Below are 21,754 nucleotides of genomic sequence, written 5' to 3' on the forward strand. Positions count from 1 at the left end.
AGTGTCGTCTGGTGGTTGTGGGCAGGGGTCTCCGGGATGAAGTAAGAGTCCTTCTCGGATGAAGTAAAGAGTCTTCTTCATTCTGAACTTTTCACCTTGCTTCCCTGCGCATGCTCTTTATGTCCCTGGCCCAAGTACAAACTTCAAGGCTGGTTTAAGTTAGTTTTAGGTTCGAAAACAGGATCTTTAGTCAAGATTCCTTCCCCTTATCAATAGTCATATCTTCTCATTCTGCTTTGGTAGGCACAATAAGTGTTGAGCAAGCTATATGCATTGTTTTTAACAAAGAGCTTCTTAGCAAATCATGTAACCTCTGCTCTTCCCCCCTCCCCGATTCATCAAATTACTCCCTTCAATTCAGCTGTAAACCGATCTATTTCTGAGGAGGAAACACCCACTTTTCTTTCTCCAGACAGGGCAGGTTTTGCATCCCCCTGCAAGGGATGGGTTTATTGCCCGGAGCTGCTGAGCAGATCCGCACAGGATCAGCCGTGAGGGATTTCCTCCTGCAGCCCTGCGGGGTTTTGCTACTCTCCATAGAAGCGCTCCTCTCCGAGTACCGTGCGCCCCCACTGTCCCCTCACCCCTGTGACATCCCTCCCCGCCGGTGCACGCTCCGCTGTAGCTCTGCCTTGCCCTTTGTTTTATTCTAGAGAATGGAAAAGAAGACACGGGCTGGGGAAAAAGAACCCCCCCTACCTGATCCCCACACACCACAGCTAATCAAAACCTACCTCCTTCCCGCTGCGTTCTGCCAGCCCGCACGCGCTATAGCGGAGGGCAGTGCAAGAGTCCTCGCCCGCCCCCCTTAGAGGACAGCTACCGCATCGCCACCGTCCGCCAGAACCGCCCCACTCTCAGCATAGATTGAGCGACGGCGTAGTCCCACCTCCCGCCCTGCTCTGAGTGGCTGGCGGCGCTCAGGCGTGTTTCTCATTGGGTCTGGCGGTGGCCGGGATGTACTTGGTAGGTTCCTCTGTTCCGGAGCGTAGGGTTGGTGGTAGAGGTTCGTCGCTGTGGGGATTGGTCTGTCGTGGAGGAGCTGGACGGAGTGCGGGAGGCGGCGGGTGCTTCTATGTGAGGGTGGCTTAGGTGGGAGAGAGCCGGTGGCGTCCTGGGAAAGTAGCCCCCACCCTTGGGTCCTTCCCCACCTTTTGTGGGCAGAGGCGGCGGCGATGCCACTGCTGCCGCCTCTCCGGGCAGGCGGTGGAGGCCGCCCTGTCGCAGCGGTCGTGTGAGGAGCAGCTCTGAGGGAACTGGGAAGGGGTTTTTGGGGACTAGGGTGGTTTGGGAGGCGGGTGGTTGTTGGACTAGAGGTAGAAAAGAGAGGGACGATCTGAAGCGAGGCACGGGGTAATCCGGGGTGGCGGGGGGGGGGGGGGGGGGGTAGGCGACTTTGGGGTAGGAGGCAAATATAGCGTCGTCTTGAAGGAGGAGGTTTGGAGGCGGGGGGCTTTGGGCAGGTTGACGGTGTTTATGATGGAAGGGCAAGTTCGGGGTTTCGGCGGTGTCTGATACTAAATCACGCGACTATGGAAAAGACGTGTTTTGTTTTTCCGATCAGGCTCTGAAATTGCTCCCTCGCCAGTAGGGTGGAGGTAGCAAGGGGACGCGTGTGTTTGTGAGCATGGGTCTCCGCAGAGGACCTGAGGGGGTGGGGCTCATGGTTCTTTACTTAGGCCGTACTTAAAAGCAGAAATGGATACAAGTGTACGGTTTGTTATGTTGTGAGGGGAAAGTGTTTTCCTGCAAATGGTATAGATAGTGCACTGCTAGGATCTGGCCTTCTGCTCAATATCTTCCTTTAAGAGATACTGTGCAGTCCAGGGAAGTCCCATGAACGGCAGCTGGATGTTGGTGCACCACAGCCAGTGGTTTGTTTGAGTATAGCTGTAGAAAAATGTAATTGTACATGCTTATTTGAGAAGTAAAAGGTAAAAACATCCAGATTTTTTTTCTTTTACAGAGTTATCAAGTGCAGCCTGTGCTTTGTCAGGACCTCGTTCAGCGTGTCCATGTTTTCCCATCTGTCTGATCTGAGAAAAAGTTGGGGCTGTGTGTTTCCAATAAGCTTTTGTTTGTGACCCTGAAAAGGGCAGGTGTGTATCCTTCAAGAAATAGAGGTACAGACTAAATGGATCTAAAGACAGCAGTGTTCAACGCAGCTCGTGATGGCAAGCTGCGTCTCCTTTCCAAGTTACTGGCAAGCAAAACTAGAGAAGAGGTGGCCTTACTAATGTCAGAAAAAACCAACGGTGCCACACCACTTTTGATGGCAGCCCGCTATGGGCACGTTGACATGGTGGAATACTTGTTGGATTATTGCTCTGCTTCTATAGAGATTGGTGGTTCAGTTAATTTTGATGGTGAGATCATTGAGGGAGCTCCACCATTATGGGCAGCATCAGCTGCTGGACACTTGAAGGTGGTTCAGTGTCTGTTGGATCATGGTGCATCTGTCAACAACACAACTGTAACAAATTCAACTCCACTTAGAGCAGCCTGTTTTGATGGTCACTTGGAAATAGTAAAATACCTTGTGGAGCACAAAGCAGACTTGGAAGTATCAAACCGTCATGGGCATACATGCTTGATGATCTCATGTTACAAAGGCCACAAAGAAATTGCTCAGTATTTACTTGAAAAAGGAGCTGATGTTAACAGAAAAAGTGTTAAAGGTAAGTTTGTTTTATTTTTCCTTGTAGTAAATAGGAGTGAAGTTAGTCATATTCTTGAGGAGGATGACATCCAGAAATATTCCTCTAGTCTCACAATGTGAATGTATTTTCCAGTAAGAGATGAAGCGTATTTAGCTATGTTTTTACAATTTTTTTCAGCATACTCATTTAATAGTGGCTATAAAATGTAATTCTAAATTGATACACTTTAACCTAAAGACTTTGCATTTATGCAGATGCAAAGAGTTAATTGACTTTTGCTGAGAACTCCTATTTGTAGCAGGTTTGTATAGTAATAAATATGTGAGCATATATTGTGTAAATTTTAGGATGCTTTTCATACTGTTTAACAAGCCAAATATGCTGTATTTAAAATACACCTGTGCCACTAAGATTAGAATAGGGAAAGATGCATAAAGGAGAATAATTCTTTTCTACATTGGAAATGAATAATCACTTTCCTCTTTACTCCTCCTCTACCTCAAACTCCTGAATTCTTTTGGACCTTTTTTTCAATGTTAGTAGACAAAAATATATTTTAGAATTGAGATGAAGCTTCATGTGACTGATTGCAACAGAATGACTTCCGGTGGTGCACAGATCACAAAGAACATCTGTTTGCCTTGGTATACAATTATCCTGACACATTGTTCAAAGTGAAGACTTACGTCCTTTTTGCTGTGATCATATTAATGTGGACCTCTTATTCTAATTCCTGGCTTTTGTTACATCTCAAACTTATATGTGAATATGATATTGGCCTAAAAAGCATGTTGATTATTGCAGGTTATGGTTAACTTTTTTAGCTCATTCAGCCAGCATTGTGTCTCAGCAGCTTCTTTTTTTTAAAATATGTTTATTAATAATTTATCTCCTAATAAATCTTTCTGTAGCATAATATTTCAGTTGGCCTTTTCTGGATAATTACAATTTTAACAGTATCGTATACTTCAAGTATATTTTGACAGAAAAACCTGTAGTGCCTAGCTTACTGCACAATATTGTTAAATACCAAATATGAGAGTAATCTCTTTGAAAAAGCTGTTCAGTTAAATATGCCTTTTTCCTTCAAGTCATGGAGTTAGGTGGATTTCATATAAAGAAAGCTAAACAAAAAATGTGTCATAGACGTGGGCAGAGCAAAATAAATCTTCCTTTGGAAGGATTTAAGGTTGCTGAGGAATCACAGACTTGTGGTAAGATAAAAATGTCATGTTTCTAGACTGGGCTCTTGGAATAACAAGCTAAATATAAATATAAATATATAATGCTGTTATGAGAGATTACTACAGGTTCTCTTCCAGGTATTTTTGAAGCCAGGTGTGGCGGAGTAGTAGACAGAAGACTCTCGGTCAGGAACAAGAAGTATGACATTGATTATGTGGCTGATAATGATTAGATTTATTGCTAATACAGTATCTAAATACTGCCAATGCAGTATAAGCAGGTGTAAAGGGTTAAAATATCAACAGGTCCGGCTAGAAACATATAGTTTTACAGTCTTTGACCTTGCAGAATGCATAATTACAAAGTAAGAAAGCATCTATGGAGCTACTTTAGGATTTTATATACATATGTGACCAGATCTTAGTGCTTTTACTCACCCGTCCAAAAGTGAGTGTTCCCCATCTTTTGGGCTGGATGTGTCTTGCAGGTGTCCCTGCCGGGGAGGGGGGAGGGATCCACCCAGAAGCTGCCTGCAATCGCAGGAGACCAGTTGGTCCGTTCTCCAGCAGCATTTTATACCCTTTTGCAGGTCGATGTGTACTAAAGTCAATCGCAATCATCACAGCTCCCCCATCTCTGGAATGCGTTAATTTTGCGAGCTTTCAGACAGTTCCTCCTGCAATTCCCACCCGGTGTTCTTATCTTAGGACAAATCGCATTGCCCATCAGAGACGGTAGGGGGAGGGTGTGGAGGTTCAGAGAACTCCCAAGAAGCCCCAACTATCTTTCCACGTCACAGCAGGGAAAGTGAGAGGGCAAAATTACTCGAACTATCCCTTAGGCTTTTCCAGTAGATTTTCTTATTGTAAGAAAAGACTTTATTCACATTTAAAAACCAGAGACAATTCTAGAGCTGAGAGAAATGTGAAAATATATTTTCAAGTGTTGACACTTCCAAGGAAAACTTCAAATACTTGGAGATTACAAGATAGGTAAGTCACAGAGGTCGAGAAGCCAGGATGACAAGTGAGACAGGGATAAAAGAGTAGTTTAAAAGCATGCAATTAAGTCCTGCTTCTACAATACAGCCATAATCCACCCGTGATTTGGACTGCTAACATTCAGAATGCAGATGTTTTGGAAGTAAAGCTGTGGAAGTGCAAAAGTACAGTGATTCAAAGAAAATCACTTAACAGCATAACCTGTTAAGAAAGCATTCCTCTATTCAGTACCGGGAACGTGCTGGGGGTGTCCCTTTCCATAAGCACACTTTCTGGGGCATTGTTACCTTGGGTTTATATACATTGTAATATTCAAAGAATTCCCCAAGCCGCACCCAAAGTCTGTCCCCCTTGGTATGTAACAGGCACGTAATTCAAAATTTCTTGGATTTTTGGTCCTTTATGTTTTCATGGAGCAAGATTGTCATCTACTGTCTGTTGTTCGGAACTGCATTCTTTATTTTTGTGGTTTTGGGGTGTTTTATAGGATTCCAGCGTCTTCCTCATCACGTCCTCTGCTTGAACTTCCATGCTTGCGCATGCGCTGTCCATCTGTGCTGACTTGTCTACCTTTTATCTTGGAAACGTGAGACCCATGCAATTAGCCTCAGCAAGGCAAAACTTATATGAGTCTTTCATCTTGACAGGTTTCTACTTATTTAGTGTTCTGAAGGTCTTAGGTCACTGTAATCAAGCCGCAGCTGGGGAGGTTTGCTCATCTTCTCAATCCCTTGTTATTAACGTTCTACTATGAGCTAATAGTCTAAATAGCAATTAAAACAAAGCTACGAATGGCGGTTATATGGTAAAACTAAACTATAGATTGAAAGTTACAAAGTTTAAGCAAAATCAAGCAAGTAAAGCTAAATTATAAAATGAAAGTTACAATGTTTAGGCAAACTACAAAAACGAGTAAAAACAAACTACCAAACTAGGCAAAAATACACAATTCTTTTTTAACTCCTTTCAACAGCTAGGATATGATTTCTGAGTCTGATCTGGTAGGATACTACACTGAGGTAAAATATAGGTTTAGCACCATCTAACAGGAGATGATGGTGAAGGAGGAGGTAACAAGATGTTTGGGGTTAGACAAGTGCTACTCTGCAACAGATGGTCAATAGTTTTGAATTTAAAATATGATCATTTAGTTGTCTTTCTTCTTGTCCCTGTTTTACTGATCTGACTTTTACAGTTTCCTCAAACTTTTATGAAGAACATATGGGCCACAGAAATGGAAACAAAGGATTTTCTTAGTACTTTGTCACCTAAACAGTGCAGGGGGTGTGGGGGGGGTGTGGTGGTGGTGATGATAAACAGGATAAGAAAACTCTCTTGTTTTTCTTTCAGAATTGTGGAAAATAGCAAAGATACCTGTAGAATTCAAGACATTTTTAGAAAAGCAGAAAGTAGTTAAAGCAATGCCTCCAATGTGAGTTAATTCGGCATTGTTGTCCTAATTCAGAGGCTTTTCCAGTACATTACTCTTAGTTTGAGAAGCTGCAGGTTACAACTGTCTGGGCTTGATAGGTTTCACTGATATGAAACAGAGGTTTTGAACAGCAAATTAGTTTGTGTGGGGTTATTTTTTGTTTGATTGGGTTTTTTGTTTGTTTTCCTCTTAAAATAAGGAATAGTATGGACAGTACTGTGTATGGTGGTTTGACCCTGGCTGGATGTCAGGCACCCACCAAAACCGCTCTATCACTCCCCTCCTCAGCTGGACAGGGGAGAGGAAATATAACAATGATTCATGAGTTAAGGATGAGTAAAGATCACTCACGGATTCCCGTCATGGGCAAAACAGGCTATTCTCTGGGGTTTTCTCTTTTGCTGTGGTATTGTCCCGGGTACAGAATAAAGGAGGGGTGGAGTTTCTAGCACTGTTTAATTCCATACCACCTACATCATGGCGGGGGTGTGGTTTCAGAAGAAAACGGCGAGCCGCCGGAAGTTCGTGCAGGTTTACCTCGGATGGGGAAAAGGGTAGACTGGTCCCTTAAACACGCGGCAAGTGGTAACTGTTGCTGAAGCTGCAGAAAGGGGTAACCGTTGCCGAAGCCACAGAATGACGCAACTGCTGCTACCGCTGCAGCCGCCGAGAGCCCCACCGAAAGACACAGCGCCCATCAGGGCTGCCGCCAGGACTACCGCCGCCCCGGGGGGAGGGAGCCCCCTGCATCGGGACTGCTGCTGCAACCGAGAGAGCCACTGTTTTGGCAGCATAGCTCCTGTTAGGACTAACTACCTTTCCAGGTACCGCGTAGTCCACTGGCGGGGGGGGCAGGCGCCATTTTTGTCTTTTGTTTTTGGCCGCGAAGCCTTGGTCAGTGAACGCCTTTTAGTATGTTAATCATTCTCTTTTTGTGTACTTGTGTATTAATCTTGTTGCTGTTACTGTTAATTTTTCTTATTTAATTGCTGCTTTTTTTTCAAGTAAATGGTTCTTAACTTGGAATCTCTGCTTTTAGTCTCCCTTTCACCCGGGAGGGGGGGGGGACGAAGAGAGCAGTTTAAGTGGGGGTTAATTTTTCAGCTGTGTTTTTAAACAAGCACAGGTATGTAAATCAAAACTCAAACCATCAAGTTTAGAATCATGATAAACAGCCTTTGTGACAGGCTTTTAATATAGCTGCTGCAGTGATTCAGTATAATTGGAACCCATACCTAGGAACCAGAGGAATGCATATGAACTCTGAAGGGGAGGAAGTAGTGGTAGAAGCTACGACTCTTCCCATCAAAGGTTAATCATAAAAGTCACATAAACAGAAATGTCTTTTCTCAAATATAAGAGATCCTAGGATAAACCTTCTGTGGTCATCAGTTGGAGATCTCTGACACATCATGAGGACTTTCTGATCTACACTTAAGTGACTTTCTTCAAGGTAAAGCTTCAACTCTTGATGTAAACGTGGAATCTTTTGACTTTGGAAAAGGGCCACGTTTATTTAGTTCTGTTGTCAGTTGAGACAAGTTTTCCCAGATTTTTGGGTTTTTTTTTGTTCTGCTTTCAACAGTCCTGCAGTGATTGATAGGATGTTTATTACTTTTTATTGTATATTAAGGTCTTTCACAAAGTGGTTAAATATGCTAAACTCTGAAGGTGAATGCTAGGTAGTACCATTTCGTAACCACACTTATATGTGATGTTTCAACTGACTATGCAGGTGCTGAAATTGTCACTTCATCAAGTTTTTACAAGGGACATCAGTATCCTTTTAATTAGTGTATGTTTCTGGAATTCACTTAACGTTTGAAGCTATTTCTCATTCTGACTAGCTGTTTGCAATTCAAGAAAGTAGGGAAGAGTTGATTAGCACTACTAAGCTATTACATGAGATAAGAAGTACAAGTAGCCTGCAATAAAAGAGTAAAACCAACCTCACTGAAAGTGAGATGATGTGCATAAACGGAAAGATGGGTCTTTTTCATTAAATAAAATTTTCCTCTTTAGAATTGAACTTGTATGGACATAGGAAGCTTAAAAAAAAAAAAAATGCACATGACATCAGTGTGCCAGAATCATCTGTTTAGAAATGAGCTGTTTTCACTTCTCATGTAGGCTTTCAGATGAGCATTCTATTTTTGAATTTAAAAATTGCAGCTGTAAGTTTAGCAATTCACTTCTATTCCTGAAGCTCGAGGAAGCATATTTCAGATGCAAAAAATAGTTTCTGTTGAAATTCAACAATTCAGAACATTTTATACATTACTGCCACTTAGTATTGTTAATCTTGATAATATGAGTTATCATTAAGTACTTTTGTGACCAAGGGAACAGTTATTCCATTACAGAACATGGAACAACTTGTTGAGGTTAATAGTTCTTTGCAATTTTTACTTTATTTTTAAAAGGAAGACAGACCTTTAATTTTCCTTTGTCAAGTATACTGAGTATAGACATGTAAAACAGTTTTCTTTTGCATTGCCTACGTTTGTATGTATGTACGTATCAATAATTTTTTCTTCAAAAGTCAATAAACCTACTAGAGGACATTTCCTTCAAGTGCCCTGCTTAGAAAAAAAAAATAGATGTTTTATGAACAATTTCATTTTCTGAAGGTGATTAATTTCATCTATGAGGCTGCAAAAATATACATTCATTTTATTTTAAACATATGAAGAGAAAATGATTTAATTTGAAGGATTGACCAGTGTGTAAAGCTCAGCAGCTGAGTGTCTATTTTCAGTAAGAGATCTTTAGTTTGATACTACATTGCTATCATATTTTAAAAATAGTCTTTTTTATTTAAAAAGTTTTGGTTATGAGAAATTTGATTAAGCATTTTGCAAGTTTTAGTAAGTAGATGTAGTTAATACTGGTTGCAAATCAAGCCAAATCAGTTTCCTCCCCATGTCACAAGCTATCAGCCTAATTTGGGAATAATTACCTTCTGACACAACCTCATTAGACACACCTCCCTTGATGAGCTGCCTGTTGAGTGTTTTCGGGTTTTTTTGGTGGTTGGTTGGTTTGTTTGGTTTGGCGGTTTTTTTTTTGTTTGTTTGTTTTGGTTGGTTGGTTTTTTGTTGCAAGACTGGATAGTTGGGGAATTAGTTCTGTGATACACCAAGCATTTGTGTAATGTTCATATTATCCCTGTTAAAGTAGGGCTAGAAAGAAACATGAAACTATTTCCTCTTTAATACAGCAGTAGATATAACGTTGATTTTAATTTTTTACTAAAGGAATTGGTACAAAAATTGGATTGACTTAGCTGAAGAATTGCATAGAAATGTTCAGGCACTGTTTATCCCTGTCACTATAGATGATACAGTATTTTTGAAATGGGTAAATTGTGGAACATAGACCTTGAGTTAGATATCAAGGCTAACTGCCATGTCCTCTCAAATTCTTCCTCAAATTTAACACTTGATAATTACTAGGTAGATGTCTGGAATTCTTGTCAATTCTTAAGGTTGGGTTATGTGTGAGTGTGGGTGTTTGTTTCTTTTAATTTGGCAATTCTATACCCATCTATCTGCCCATGTCCACATTTGGTTTTTTGAAGCTTGTATTCTTATATTTCCTTCCTGCTGCTGTTCCATCCAGCCAAACTGAAGTGCAGCCACTAAAAATTAGTGGTGATCACTTTCATTTAATTTTTTGTGCATTGCTTGAAATAATTGTGGTCTCTACAATATAAGTAGCTAGAAAATACCCTATTCCTGATATGTTTTCAGTAACCACTTTTTCAGTAAATAGTTACGATAGTAAGAAAAAACAAGTCTCTTAATTAAGGAGATCCAGATGGAGAGAATATTAAAAATCCTTGGTGATTTAGGAATATTTCCATGTGTTATGCATAGCTTCATTGTGAATTAATGCCATATAAACTGTCGGTTTGTTCTTGAATTATGTAGGCGCTGGCTAAGCTTAATTTGTATGAATTTTTGCGCTATTGGTGTGTCTCGGCATACATTTCTGGTAACTGATAAAATAGTGTAAAGGGCATAAATATGTGGTGATGGGCCCACAATGTGTAATACGAATAGTTGCCATTGATCCTATTGTCAAATATAGCAATATGTATATCAATAGTTGTTAAATAATTGTAAGAACTTTGGTGGTACTAGTGCATTTTGATATGTTTGTCTGTAATATGCATTTGTTATGACTTTTAATATCTTAAAAATCTTGACTTGAAGGTAGAAATAAAGGATTGTGAATGATAGTATGTAAAGATGAAATAGTTGTGACCTAAGGATGACTATAATATTTCAACAAGTACAATATGGTCTGCAATAAAACATTTTTGTGAGGTTGTATTTTTTTTAAATCACCTAACACCTAAAATACAACTTAAAATATGTATATGAATATTTTGAAATTTAAATGTTAAATTTGCCTAGCTAACACAGCATTCTGACATGTACTGGTAAAAAAATCTTTTTCATCCCAGTCCATGTCTAGATTGGCATTGGAATTGCCAGCCTCCAAAAGACCTTTCTAGTGTTTCAGAGCTCTGCTGTGAGTGAGGTAGCATGGACTTGAATATACCCTAAACTGGCTACAGTAACTGGTGGCTTAGCCTACACCCAGATGGATCTGGTTTTGGCTTTATCAGTAAATGTTTCAGAAGCGCAGATGGTCTGAGGAGCCAGTCAGTATTTGCTTCTGGGTTGACAACTATAGTTAAGTTTTGTCTTGGGGTGACTTTATGATGTGTATCCCATATCGCTGTCCTATGCCCAGAAATTAATTTTTGTGCCTTTCTATGCCTTTAAACTGAGCCTGAGAGGAGGTAGGAAAAACTGAGCAAAACTTTTTCAAAGCAGTTTGCCACTTGTTCAAGGTCACACAGAGATAGAGACTTTTTTTTTCAGCTGCAGAAGGAGAGCAGGAGGAAGGAAAGCACCCGGCTTGCTTTTCTTTCCAGCCAGCTTTCGGCAGTTTTTTCCTCAGCTCTTTTTCCTTCGGAGAGTTGAACTTTTGTTTTTCCTGGGACTTCGTTTATTTTTCCTTTTCTCTCTGCTGGACGGTTTCAACATCAGAATACATCGGGAGGACTTTCCACCGAGGCCTTGGCCCTGGAGGTGGGCCCACCACCCCATCCCAGCTCCAAGGAGGGGGAGAGAGAGATCTGTGGAAGGACTCTGAAATTTTCCCAGGTTTCTCTCAGCAGGGCGAGGGGTTTTATTATTTAGCATTATTATCCTTTTCCTGTGTGTTTGTTAATGTCATAGGTTAGCAAGCATAGTCCCGGAAGGGATGTCCTTGCTAAGGGGTGCTTACAGTTTCGTCTGGGACCTGATAGAACCTATCAGCTGGCCAGTCTGAATATGGACAATTCTTTAAGCCACTTAAAGTTGTGACCACCTCTGTGATACACACTTAAGAATAGACAAACTCCCCCCCAAGCTCGCTCTCGTTTCCGGCGCTGGCACAGGTGGCTGCGGGGCCGAGCGGGGCCCAGTGGGCCCGGCCCAGGCCCTGCTCAGGCCAGGCCGGGCTGGGCCACAGCTCCAGGATGACCCCCCCCCCCCCCCCCACTGCGGCCAAGATTTCAGCAAAGTGGCACCTCTGTCCCGAAGAGGTCAGGTGACCAACAGCGCCACACAGCTGCAAGGCCAAGGTGAGATTAACCCTTTTATTGCTGTGAAGAGTTGAAAACCTGAGGGAAGAGAGAGGAGATGCTTAAAGCTGAAAGTCTGTTGTGAAGCTATGATATATCAGAGTATCCCGTTGTAATTTCATGAAGATATGGGGGGTGGAGTGTTCAACTTGTAAGCAAAAGCACCTGCACTGAGATAGGAAGATGCTGACACAGCTGTAATTTCATGAGAAGTTTGGACAGGGAGAGATGGAAGTGATGAGGATTTTTGCTCCAAATGGGAAAGGAGAAAACCTCAGTTCCTAGAGATGCTCCCAGAGATAGTCCTAACAATGAAGATGAGGAAGACCCTTTGCTCCCAGGGAAGGAGAAGGGCCTCTGTTTTTTTGTTTCTGAACGGCTCAACCTTAAAATTGTACCCCAAAAACCTTCAAGAGTGGACCCTCGAAAGCAGTTGCGGGAAAAGCTGCAAGTCGGGGGAAGGGACTCGCATCGCGAGCAGAGAGACCTCTTCCTAAATGGACTGAACAATATTTGGAAGTGGGCGGCTGTCTCGTTGTGATACTGTTTTCATAGCACGAGCGAGAAGAGACTTCTCTTTCTAAATGGACTGAACAAGGTTATTATGGAAGTGGTAAACAGACTGAACATCTTAAGGGTTGTCTTTTTATATTGTCAGTGGGAGAAGGGAGGAAGGTGGGGGGAGGAGGAGAGTTCTGAAGGCGGTATAATTTTTTTTTTCCTTCTTTTAGGTCTGTTAATAAACTTGTTTATATTCTTTCAAGTTTGGTGCCTGCTTTGCATTTCTCCTAATTCTTGTCTCACAGAAGATAAACAGTAATGAGTATTTTGGACCAAACCACTACACTAAAATAAATAGTTTTTATCTTTTTCACTTTCCTTTGAGGAAAATTTATTTTTCCTGAACCTGGTGGGGGAGGGGTGGTTGTGCCTTCTCTCAGAGGATATATTTCTAAATTTGACTAAAACGGGACAAATTTAGTGGCGCCCAACTGCGTGGCTCGAAGGAAAGTGAAAAACCTGCACTAATTACATTTTGTTTTGAATTTACTTCTTCTGTGTTGGGGTAAAGTAGTCACCATGTTGGTTGAGTTCATAATGTCTCTCTGGCTTGATGTACTCATGTCTTCCTGGTCCTTAGGCTTGATTGTGGTACTAGTGCTTTTTTGGTCCCTAGGGTTGTTTGCCTATCAACAACTTGCTCCGATCTTGTCCCTGATATGTAAATTTTACAGAGGAGAGAGACGAATCAGGATTTCTATTTTGCTGCGCTCGGTGATAAGGATTTATAAGAAGTTGACAGAGGTACAGGCAGCTGTTCGAAGTGTGTATGATATGTGGTTTCTCCATCCTAACCCCTGTCCTAGCTTCAGTAGCCTGTTTTGGGAATTTATTAGTAATTGCACCAAGATTGTGAGAAGAGGAGGAAAAGGGGTTTATCTTCCCTTTAAATTTGATACATTATCTTTTCAGAATGTTCAGTTTCCCCTGGATGTTAAAGAGACCACCTTCCTGGTATTTTATCTTGTAAACTTCCTCTATAAGTCTCGTAGCTTGTCTAGAATGAAAGTTCAGATTTCCAGGGTGACTGAGGAGACATCTGACCCACAGGTGGAAAATCCTGAGTGATGTGGGGAATGGGAGGACATCGGCCAAACCCTGAAGAAATTCTCTGACCTGATAGTTTGGGATTTCCCGTCTGAAAAAATTCAGAAACCAGCTGAGGTAGGGAAATATCTGAAAGAGAAATACAATGACAATTCTGAGAAAAAGATCTTTGCAATATGTTGGGCTTTGGCATATGCCTATCGCACACTGCAGCAGGTAAAGGTAGAGGGGCAGGAAGATAAGTCAGCAAAGCCTGCAGACACTGCAGTCACTCATACTGCAGCCAAACCAGACAGCAAGCCCAAACCAGATGGAGTCTAACCCATTGACAGTGGCTCCTGTCACGAGGAAAAAACACACAACCAAAACTGATCGCCCAGCAAAAGATGATGATGATGTAGGGGAAGGAACCTCAAAACCACCAACTGACTCAGGCACAGAAACCATTACTGAGTCCATGTCCATAAAGGACCTTCACAGCCTAAGAAAGGACTACACATGACAGTCTGATGAATCCATAATAAGTTGGATTATCCATATTTGGGATGCTGCAGGTGATGATATGATGCTGGACGGTGCTGAAGCGAGGCATTTGGGATCCCTGTCACGTGACCCAGTTATCGACCAAGCGATGATAAGGGGAGCTGACTCTGCCAGTCTCTGGAGACGGGTCTTGAATGGCACGAGGGATAGATATCTGTGTGGAGATGATCTCTACATGCAGCAAACCCAGTGGAAGACCATAGAACAAGCGATCCAATGTCTGAGAGAACTAGGGGTGGTAGAGATTGTCTTCACAGATGACCCAGGATTGAAGAGTCCAGACCAGGTCAGAGTTAATCCATTCATGTGGCGAAAACTCATACGATTTGGGCCACAAGAATATGCTTCTGCTTTAGCAATTATGAAACTGAACTACGGTGCGAATGAGACCATGTGGGATATGGCAGTGAAGCTCTGAGCATATGCAGACTCTGTGCATGGCCCAACACATGCAAGAGTCACAGCTGTGGAAACACATACGAAGAAAGTGGAAGATAAGATAGAGAAGATGCACCAGGAACTCAAGAAGATCAAAGAAGGCCTTCTCCAAATCTCAACAGTACAGATCAGAGATTCTGATACCAAACGCAGACATTCCCCAGAGAGAAGGTACATCCCAGGAAGTGAGCTGTGGGATTTCCTGTGTGATAGTGGGGAAAACATGTGGAAGTGGGAAGGACAGCCCACTTCTGTTCTGGCAGCACGAGTGCGTGACTTGAAGGAGCGCAAGTCTCAGAAAGGAAGTATTAAAATCCCCTAGGGTATATTTCCATGTCCCGCAGCTGTAGGGTCGAGTCGATCCAGCAGGCAGGAATTGTACAGCAAGATTTATTTATTTATTTTACAAACTCTTTTATAGACTTTTTTTCTTCATAGTCTAATTGGACCAAGGATCAGCCACCCCTTGGGGTGATTGGCTAAAATCCTAAAACATCCACTGTCAAAATATTTTTCTACTATACTATAAACAAGACTTTGCAAGGTTGCAGGTGTTTCGTTATTTACAGAACTCTGCTACTATTTTTTGTGAGAGAGAAAAGTCTCTCACGGACTTAGAAAATAGCAAGAAAATCCTTGCTAGCATCATTTTTGTATCCACAAGGACATTCTACCAAAAAGGAAGTAGCTCCAGTTGCCTGTAGCCAAACTGCCGAAAATGATGGAAAAGACAATGGCATGTCCGATTCCCATGAAGGAACCTCTAAAATGCAGGCCCAGGGAAAGAAGGATAACCAGGCATAGAGGGGCCCTGCCTCTAGCCAGGTAGAGGTCAGGGAAAACTGTGTTTTTTGGACTGTGTGGATTCGTTGGCCTGGTACATCAGAAGCACAAAAATATGATGCCTTGGTTGACACTGGTGTGCAGTGTACAATAATCCCATCGCAGCATGTGGGGGTAGAATCTGTTTCTATTGCTGATATAACAGGTGGATCACAAGATTTGACCTTGGTGGGAGCTGAGGTGAGCCTGACTGGAAACGAGTGGAAGAAACATCTCATTGTGACTGGTCCAGAGGCCCCGTGCATTTTGGGCATAGACTTCCTCCGAAGCGGGTATTTCAGAGACCCAAAGGGACTCAAGTGGGCCTTTGGAATTGCTGCTGTGGAGACAGAGGGCATTAAGCAATTGAACACCTTGCCTGGACTATCAGAGAACTCCTCTGCAGTAGGCCTTCTGATGGTTGAAGAACAGACTACCAATTGCCACCTCGACAGTGCATCGCTGACAGTACCGGACAACTTGAGATGATGTGATTCCCATCCACAAGATGATCTGTGAGCTGGAGAGCCAAGGGGTGGTCCGCAAGACCCACTCACCCTTCAATAGTCCCATTTGGCCTCTGCGCAAATTGGAAGGAGAATGGAGATTGACTGTGGACTATCGTGCCTTGAACGAAGTCACTCCACCATTGAGCGCTGCTGTGCTGGACATGTTGGAGCTCCAGTACGAGCTGGAGTCGAAAGCAGCGAAGTGGTACGCCACTATTGACATTGCTAATGCATTTTTCTCCATTCCTCTGGCAGCAGAGTGCAGGCCTCAGTTTGCCTTCACCTGGAGGGGTGTGCAGTACACCTGGAATCGATTGCCCCAGGGGTGGAAGCACAGTCCCACCATTTGCCATGGACTGATCCAGACTGCACTAGAAAAGGGTGAGGCCCCAGAACATCTGCAGTACATTGATGGCATCATTGTGTGGGGGAGCACTGCAACAGAAGTATTTGAGAAAGGAGAGAAAATCATCCAAATTCTCCTGGAAACCAGTTTTGCCATCAAGAAGAGCAAAGTCAAGGGACCTGCTCAAGAGATCCAGTTCCTGGGAGTAAAATGGCAAGACGGACGATGTCAGATTCCCACCGAGGTCGTCAATAAGATCACAGCAATGTCTCCACCAGCCAACAAGAAGGAGATGCAAGCTTTCCTAGGTGCTATAGATTTTTGGAGGATGCATATTCCTGGGTATAGCCAGATTGTGAGTCCTCTTTACCTGGTTACCCGCAAGAAGAACGATTTCCACTGGGGCCCTGAACAGCAACAAGCCTTCGCCCAGATCAAACAGGAAATTGCTCATGCCGTAGCCCTTGGCCCAGTCAGGACAGGACCTGAAGTGAAGAATGTGCTCTACTCTGCAGCCAGGAGCTATGGTCTGTCCTGGAGCTTTGGCAGAAGGTGTCTGGTGAGGCTCAAGGTCGACCATTTGGATTCTGGAGTCGAAGCTACAGAGGATCTGAAGCCAACTACACTCCCACAGAGAAGGAAATCGTGGCAGCCTATGAAGGAATCCAAGCCACCTCAGAGGTAATTGGCACTGAGACACAACTCCTCCTGGCACCCCGACTATCGGTGCTGGGGTGGATGTTCAAAGCAAAGGTTCCCTCTACCCACCATGCCACCAATGACACATGGAGCAAATGGATTGCTCTCATCACACAGCGTGCCTGTATTGGAAAACTGAATCGCCCTGGGATTTTGGAAATAATCACGAATTGGCCTGAAGGTGAAAACTTTGGTCTCACTGATGAAGAGGAACAAGGACAAGTGACACGCGCTGAAGAAGCTCCACCATACAATCAACTGCCATCAGAAGACACACGTTACGCTCTTTTCACCGACGGTTCTTGTCGCATCGTAGAGATGAAACAAAAGTGGAAAGCAGCCGTATGGAGTCCTACATGACGGGTTGCAGAAGCTACTGAAGGAGAAGGTGGATCAAGCCAACTCGCTGAACTCAAAGCTGTTTGTAGGAGCTTGGGGTGTGGGTTCGGCAATCACGTTGGGCGCCAGACTGCGGGTACTGGGTGTGGGTTCGACGGTCGGGACGGAGATGAGAGATCTCTGAAGTCAGATCTTGGAACATGCGGTTTATTGCAAAGGGCGTGGGTACAGGGGCACTGCTTAGAGCTGCCAGCTGCAGCTCTGAGCAGGCCCAAGAGAGCAAGAGAGTAAGCGGGTAAGTAAAGAGAGAGAGAGAGCGAGAGGAATGAGAGTGAAGAAGTGATGAAGTCCTGGTTACAATACAATAAATCATCTTCTGTACTGAATATTCTAATTGTCACTAACCAATCTAATACTAGATACAAATCCTATAGCATTTACATACAGCCTATAAGAGTTCTTATATTACCATAGAGTGTTACATCTTAACTTCTAAAAACTACTCTTTGGACCCCTTCTGCTGAGCTAGTAGGGTCTGCTCTGACCCTTGGACCTGCCTGCAAGCAGAGGGTATTGTTCAGTCAAGAGGGGATTACCTTCAGTCGGCCATACCATTGTTTTCCAGTTGTTCAGTAACTAAGACTTGGTATTTCAAAAATGGCTTTCATTTCGATGTCGCCTGTAATTTTCATATTCCCAAAATCTTTTGTCAGGCAATCATATTTATAAGGCTTTCCTGTTTCATCTTCCCCAACAGCTGTTCAACTGGCCCTGGACATTGATGAAAGAGAGAAGTGGCCAAAGCTCTACCTCTACACTGATTCATGGATGGTAGCCAATGCTCTATGGGGATGGCTAGAAAAGTGGGAAAAATATAATTGGCAGCATAGGGGAAAACCAATCTGGGCTGCTGAAGAGTGGAAAAACATCGCTGCCCGAGTAAAAAAGCTGGTTGTGAAAGTCTGCCATGTAGATGCCCATGTCCCCAAGAGTAGGGCTAATGAGGAACACCAAAACAACAAGCAAGTAGATCAAGCTGCAAAGATAGAAGTGTCACAGATAGATTTGGGCTGGAAACACAAGGGAGTTCCTAGCTCGATGGGCCCATGATGCCTCCGGTTATCAAGGCAGAGATGCCACCTATAGGTGGGCATGAGATCGAGGGGTGGATCTAACCATGGACAGTATCTCCCAGGTGATCCATGACTGTGAGACATGCGCTGCGATCAAGCAGGCCAAGCGGGTGAAGCCCCTGTGGTATGGTGGGCAGTGGTCCAAATACAAGTAGGAGGAGGCCTGGCAGGTTGATTACCTCACACTGCCTCAAACACGCCAAGGCAAGCGCTACATGCTCAAAATGGTAGAAGCCACCACTGGATGGCTGCAGACCTACCCTGTGCCTCATGCTACAGCCCGTAACACCATCCTAGGCCTTGAAAAGCAAGTCCTTTGGAGGCATGGTACCCCTGAGAGAATTGAATCTGATAATGGGACTCATTTTAAGAACAGCCTTATTAACACCTGGGCTAGAGAACATGGCATTGAGTGGGTGTACCACATCCTTTACCATGCACCAGCTGCAGGCAAAGTGGAACAGTGCAATGGATTGTTGAAAACCACCCTGAAGGCACTAAGTGGGGGAACTTTCAAAAATTGGGAGCAGCATCTAGCAAAGGCCACCTGGTTAGTTAACACCTGAGGTTCCACCAATAGAGCTGGTCCAGCCCAATCTGAATCCCTGCATACAGTAGATGGAGATAAGGTCCCAGTAGTGCATGTCAGAGGTCTGTTAGGAAAGACTGTGTGGATAAATTCTGCCTCGAGTACAGACAAACCCATCCGTGGGGTTGTCTTTGCTCAGGGACCTGGTTGCATATGGTGGGTAATGCAGAAAGATGGAACAACACATTGTGTACCACAGGGAGATCTGATTGTTGGGTGAAAACCACCTGTAGTGTGAAATGCCTGTATACCACTGCTTGCTTAGGGTCACTGTCACTGTTCGTATATAGTTGTGTATATATATATGTATGTATTAATGTGTGTGTAGAATTAGAATATCTTAGTTTGGGCATTGAGCCAACGATACGGGATAAGGGGTGGAATGTCTTGGGGTGACTTTATGATGTGTATCCCATATCGCTGCCCTATGCCCAGAAATTAATTTTTGTGCCTTTCTATGCCTTTAAACTGAGCCTGAGAGGAGGTAGGAAAAACTGAGCAAAACTTTTTCAAAGCAGTTTGCCACTTGTTCAAGGTCACACAGAGATAGAGACTTTTTTTTCAGCTGCAGAAGGAGAGCAGGAGGAAGGAAAGCACCCGGCTTGCTTTTCTTTCCAGCCAGCTTTCGGCAGTTTTTTCCTCAGCTCTTTTTCCTTCAGAGAGTTGAACTTTTGTTTTTCCTGGGACTTCGTTTATTTTTCCTTTTCTCTCTGCTGGACGGTTTCAACATCAGAATACATCGGGAGGACTTTCCACCGAGGCCTTGGCCCTGGAGGTGGGCCCACCACCCCATCCCAGCTCCAAGGAGAGGGAGAGAGAGATCTGTGGAAGGACTCTGAAATTTTCCCAGGTTTCTCTCAGCAGGGCGAGGGGTTTTATTATTTAGCATTATTATCCTTTTCCTGTGTGTTTGTTAAATAAATAGTTTTATCTCTTTCACTTTCCTTTGAGGAAAATTTATTTTTCCTGAACCTGGTGGGGGAGGGGTGGTTGTGCCTTCTCTCAGAGGATGTATTTCTAAATTTGACCAAACCAGAACAGTTTTTACTAGGCTTTTTCCAGCACAACAAGATGACTTATAACGTGTCTGTGTTAATTTTCTCTGTTTTCGTTTTGTCTCTGAATCATGAGTTCTTTTACTCAGAGTTCGGATTGAAACGCAGGAGTTGCCAGACTTTTCTTCTAATTGATGTTTATTATTTTCTTATCTATAGCACAGCTGCACAGAGCGTGCCTCCAAGTTAACAAGGTGGAAAATAACCCCAAGTTCTAACTTCCAAGGCCATTTAAAGTCCAACTCAACCAATTATGAAATGCTAAGTAATATGTTTTTACTTATAATCCAATAACTATATATTCATGACCCGCAGTGCGGGTTTTTTGACTCAGTATCCGAACAGTCAGATTTGTGAAGAAGAAGGAGAAAAGAAGAAGAACAAATCCACACCCAAACTCCTCCATATTGTTACATATATATGTTATTATATCCCAGAAACCTAAATTCTCTAAACCCAGGGTTCCAACATCTCCCCCTCCTGTTTGAACCATGAACACTGCTTTAGCTGCTTTGTTGGACCATTGTCGGTACACTGAAGTAGACAAGGTACAAGTACCATGATGACTATAATGACAATCAAAACATACATGCCCAATTTCAAAAGCTCTCTCCATAATGAAGCAAGGCTCAACCAATCAAACAGATCATCCAACCATGATCCTCTTTCAACTTTGAGTTTGGCAAAACCTTCTTCTAATTGTTTTTCAACCTGAAATGCAGTGTTTGTGGTCCTCTGCAGGGCCCTTTGCAGAAAGGAGAACAAACACGGCATAAGGGGGAAAATGGGAAGGATAACAACTATAATTAGGCCTCCCATTTTTATGAGATCTTTGATCCATTTTTACTGAGCCAAAGATTTCCAATTCTTGAGGTTCATAGGGTGTTTCAGGGAGAAATTTAGTCTAGACACCCCATTCCTCTGTGGGATTCGTGAAGAATCATGAAAGATCTGAAGATACATTTTTTGGTATTGGCCAATTGTCTACTGGTAATCCGACCAAGTAGGTTGAGAAAGGCTTTTCTGGACTTGAATAAGTCAAACAAATGGTATCCAAGCCTGAGGCATTGGCTAAGGTCACCCAAACATTGGTTTTTGGTTGACTCACAGGCAGGATCATGTTACTTAAGGCAAACAATGAAATAATAAGGCCACAAGTATGATACCTGATTTAGTTTCATGTTTTTCTTTGTTTTCTTTTTTCAATCTTGTTCTGGGACAAGCCAAACGTAAGGCACGAAAGTTATTTCTTTTGCATTCAATTTCACAAATTTGGACCTAATATAATTAAAATTTCAATGGCCTTACACTTCAAATGTAATTCTGAATCGTAACACGATCCACACCACATACTTGCCAACAAAGCTTTATGATACCAACAATTCCCACACTATTATACTGGCACAAAACCCAAAGTTCACAGCTTCTGTATGTGGGATAAAAGATGTTTATCATCAGCTGCAGTCTTTTTGCAGTTCACGTCTGTGTGCTTGCTTCTTTACTTGTGGAGTTGTCAACATGTTTCTGCGTGTGGTATGGCTTCATGTTCTTCGCAGGAAGCCACCTGGGTCCTGTACCTGTAGAAACACAAGCAAACCCTTTGCCCCAGGTTATTAGTGGGAATGGACCATCGATTTGTCCTGTTTCTGGATTTCTAATAAGAACTAAAGGCTTTTCCTTTAATTTTGCATGTGTGCTGTTGGAAAAATGTGTGATTATTGGCGGATTTGGTTCTGCAAAAGAGCAAGTGT

General features: G+C 43.0%; 1 protein-coding gene across 3 annotated transcripts in view; it reads left to right on the forward strand.

The window, feature by feature from the left end:
• The first annotated feature begins 992 nt into the window (after window positions 1-992).
• LOC309584580 (protein fem-1 homolog C-like) overlaps window positions 993-21,754 on the forward strand; it is a 30,393-nt gene continuing 9,631 nt past the window's right edge. The window contains exons 1-2 of one of the 3 annotated variants that reach the window (XM_082300670.1): window positions 993-1,006; window positions 1,967-2,678. In XM_082300670.1, the coding sequence (XP_082156796.1) occupies window positions 2,135-2,678 (544 nt within the window). In that variant the 5' untranslated portion in view covers window positions 993-1,006; window positions 1,967-2,134. The other 2 variants (XM_082300669.1, XM_082300671.1) reach the window with 2 other exon arrangements.

This window comes from Coloeus monedula (assembly GCF_965178545.1).
Source record: "Coloeus monedula genome assembly, chromosome: W".
Lineage (NCBI taxonomy): Eukaryota > Metazoa > Chordata > Aves > Passeriformes > Corvidae > Coloeus > Coloeus monedula.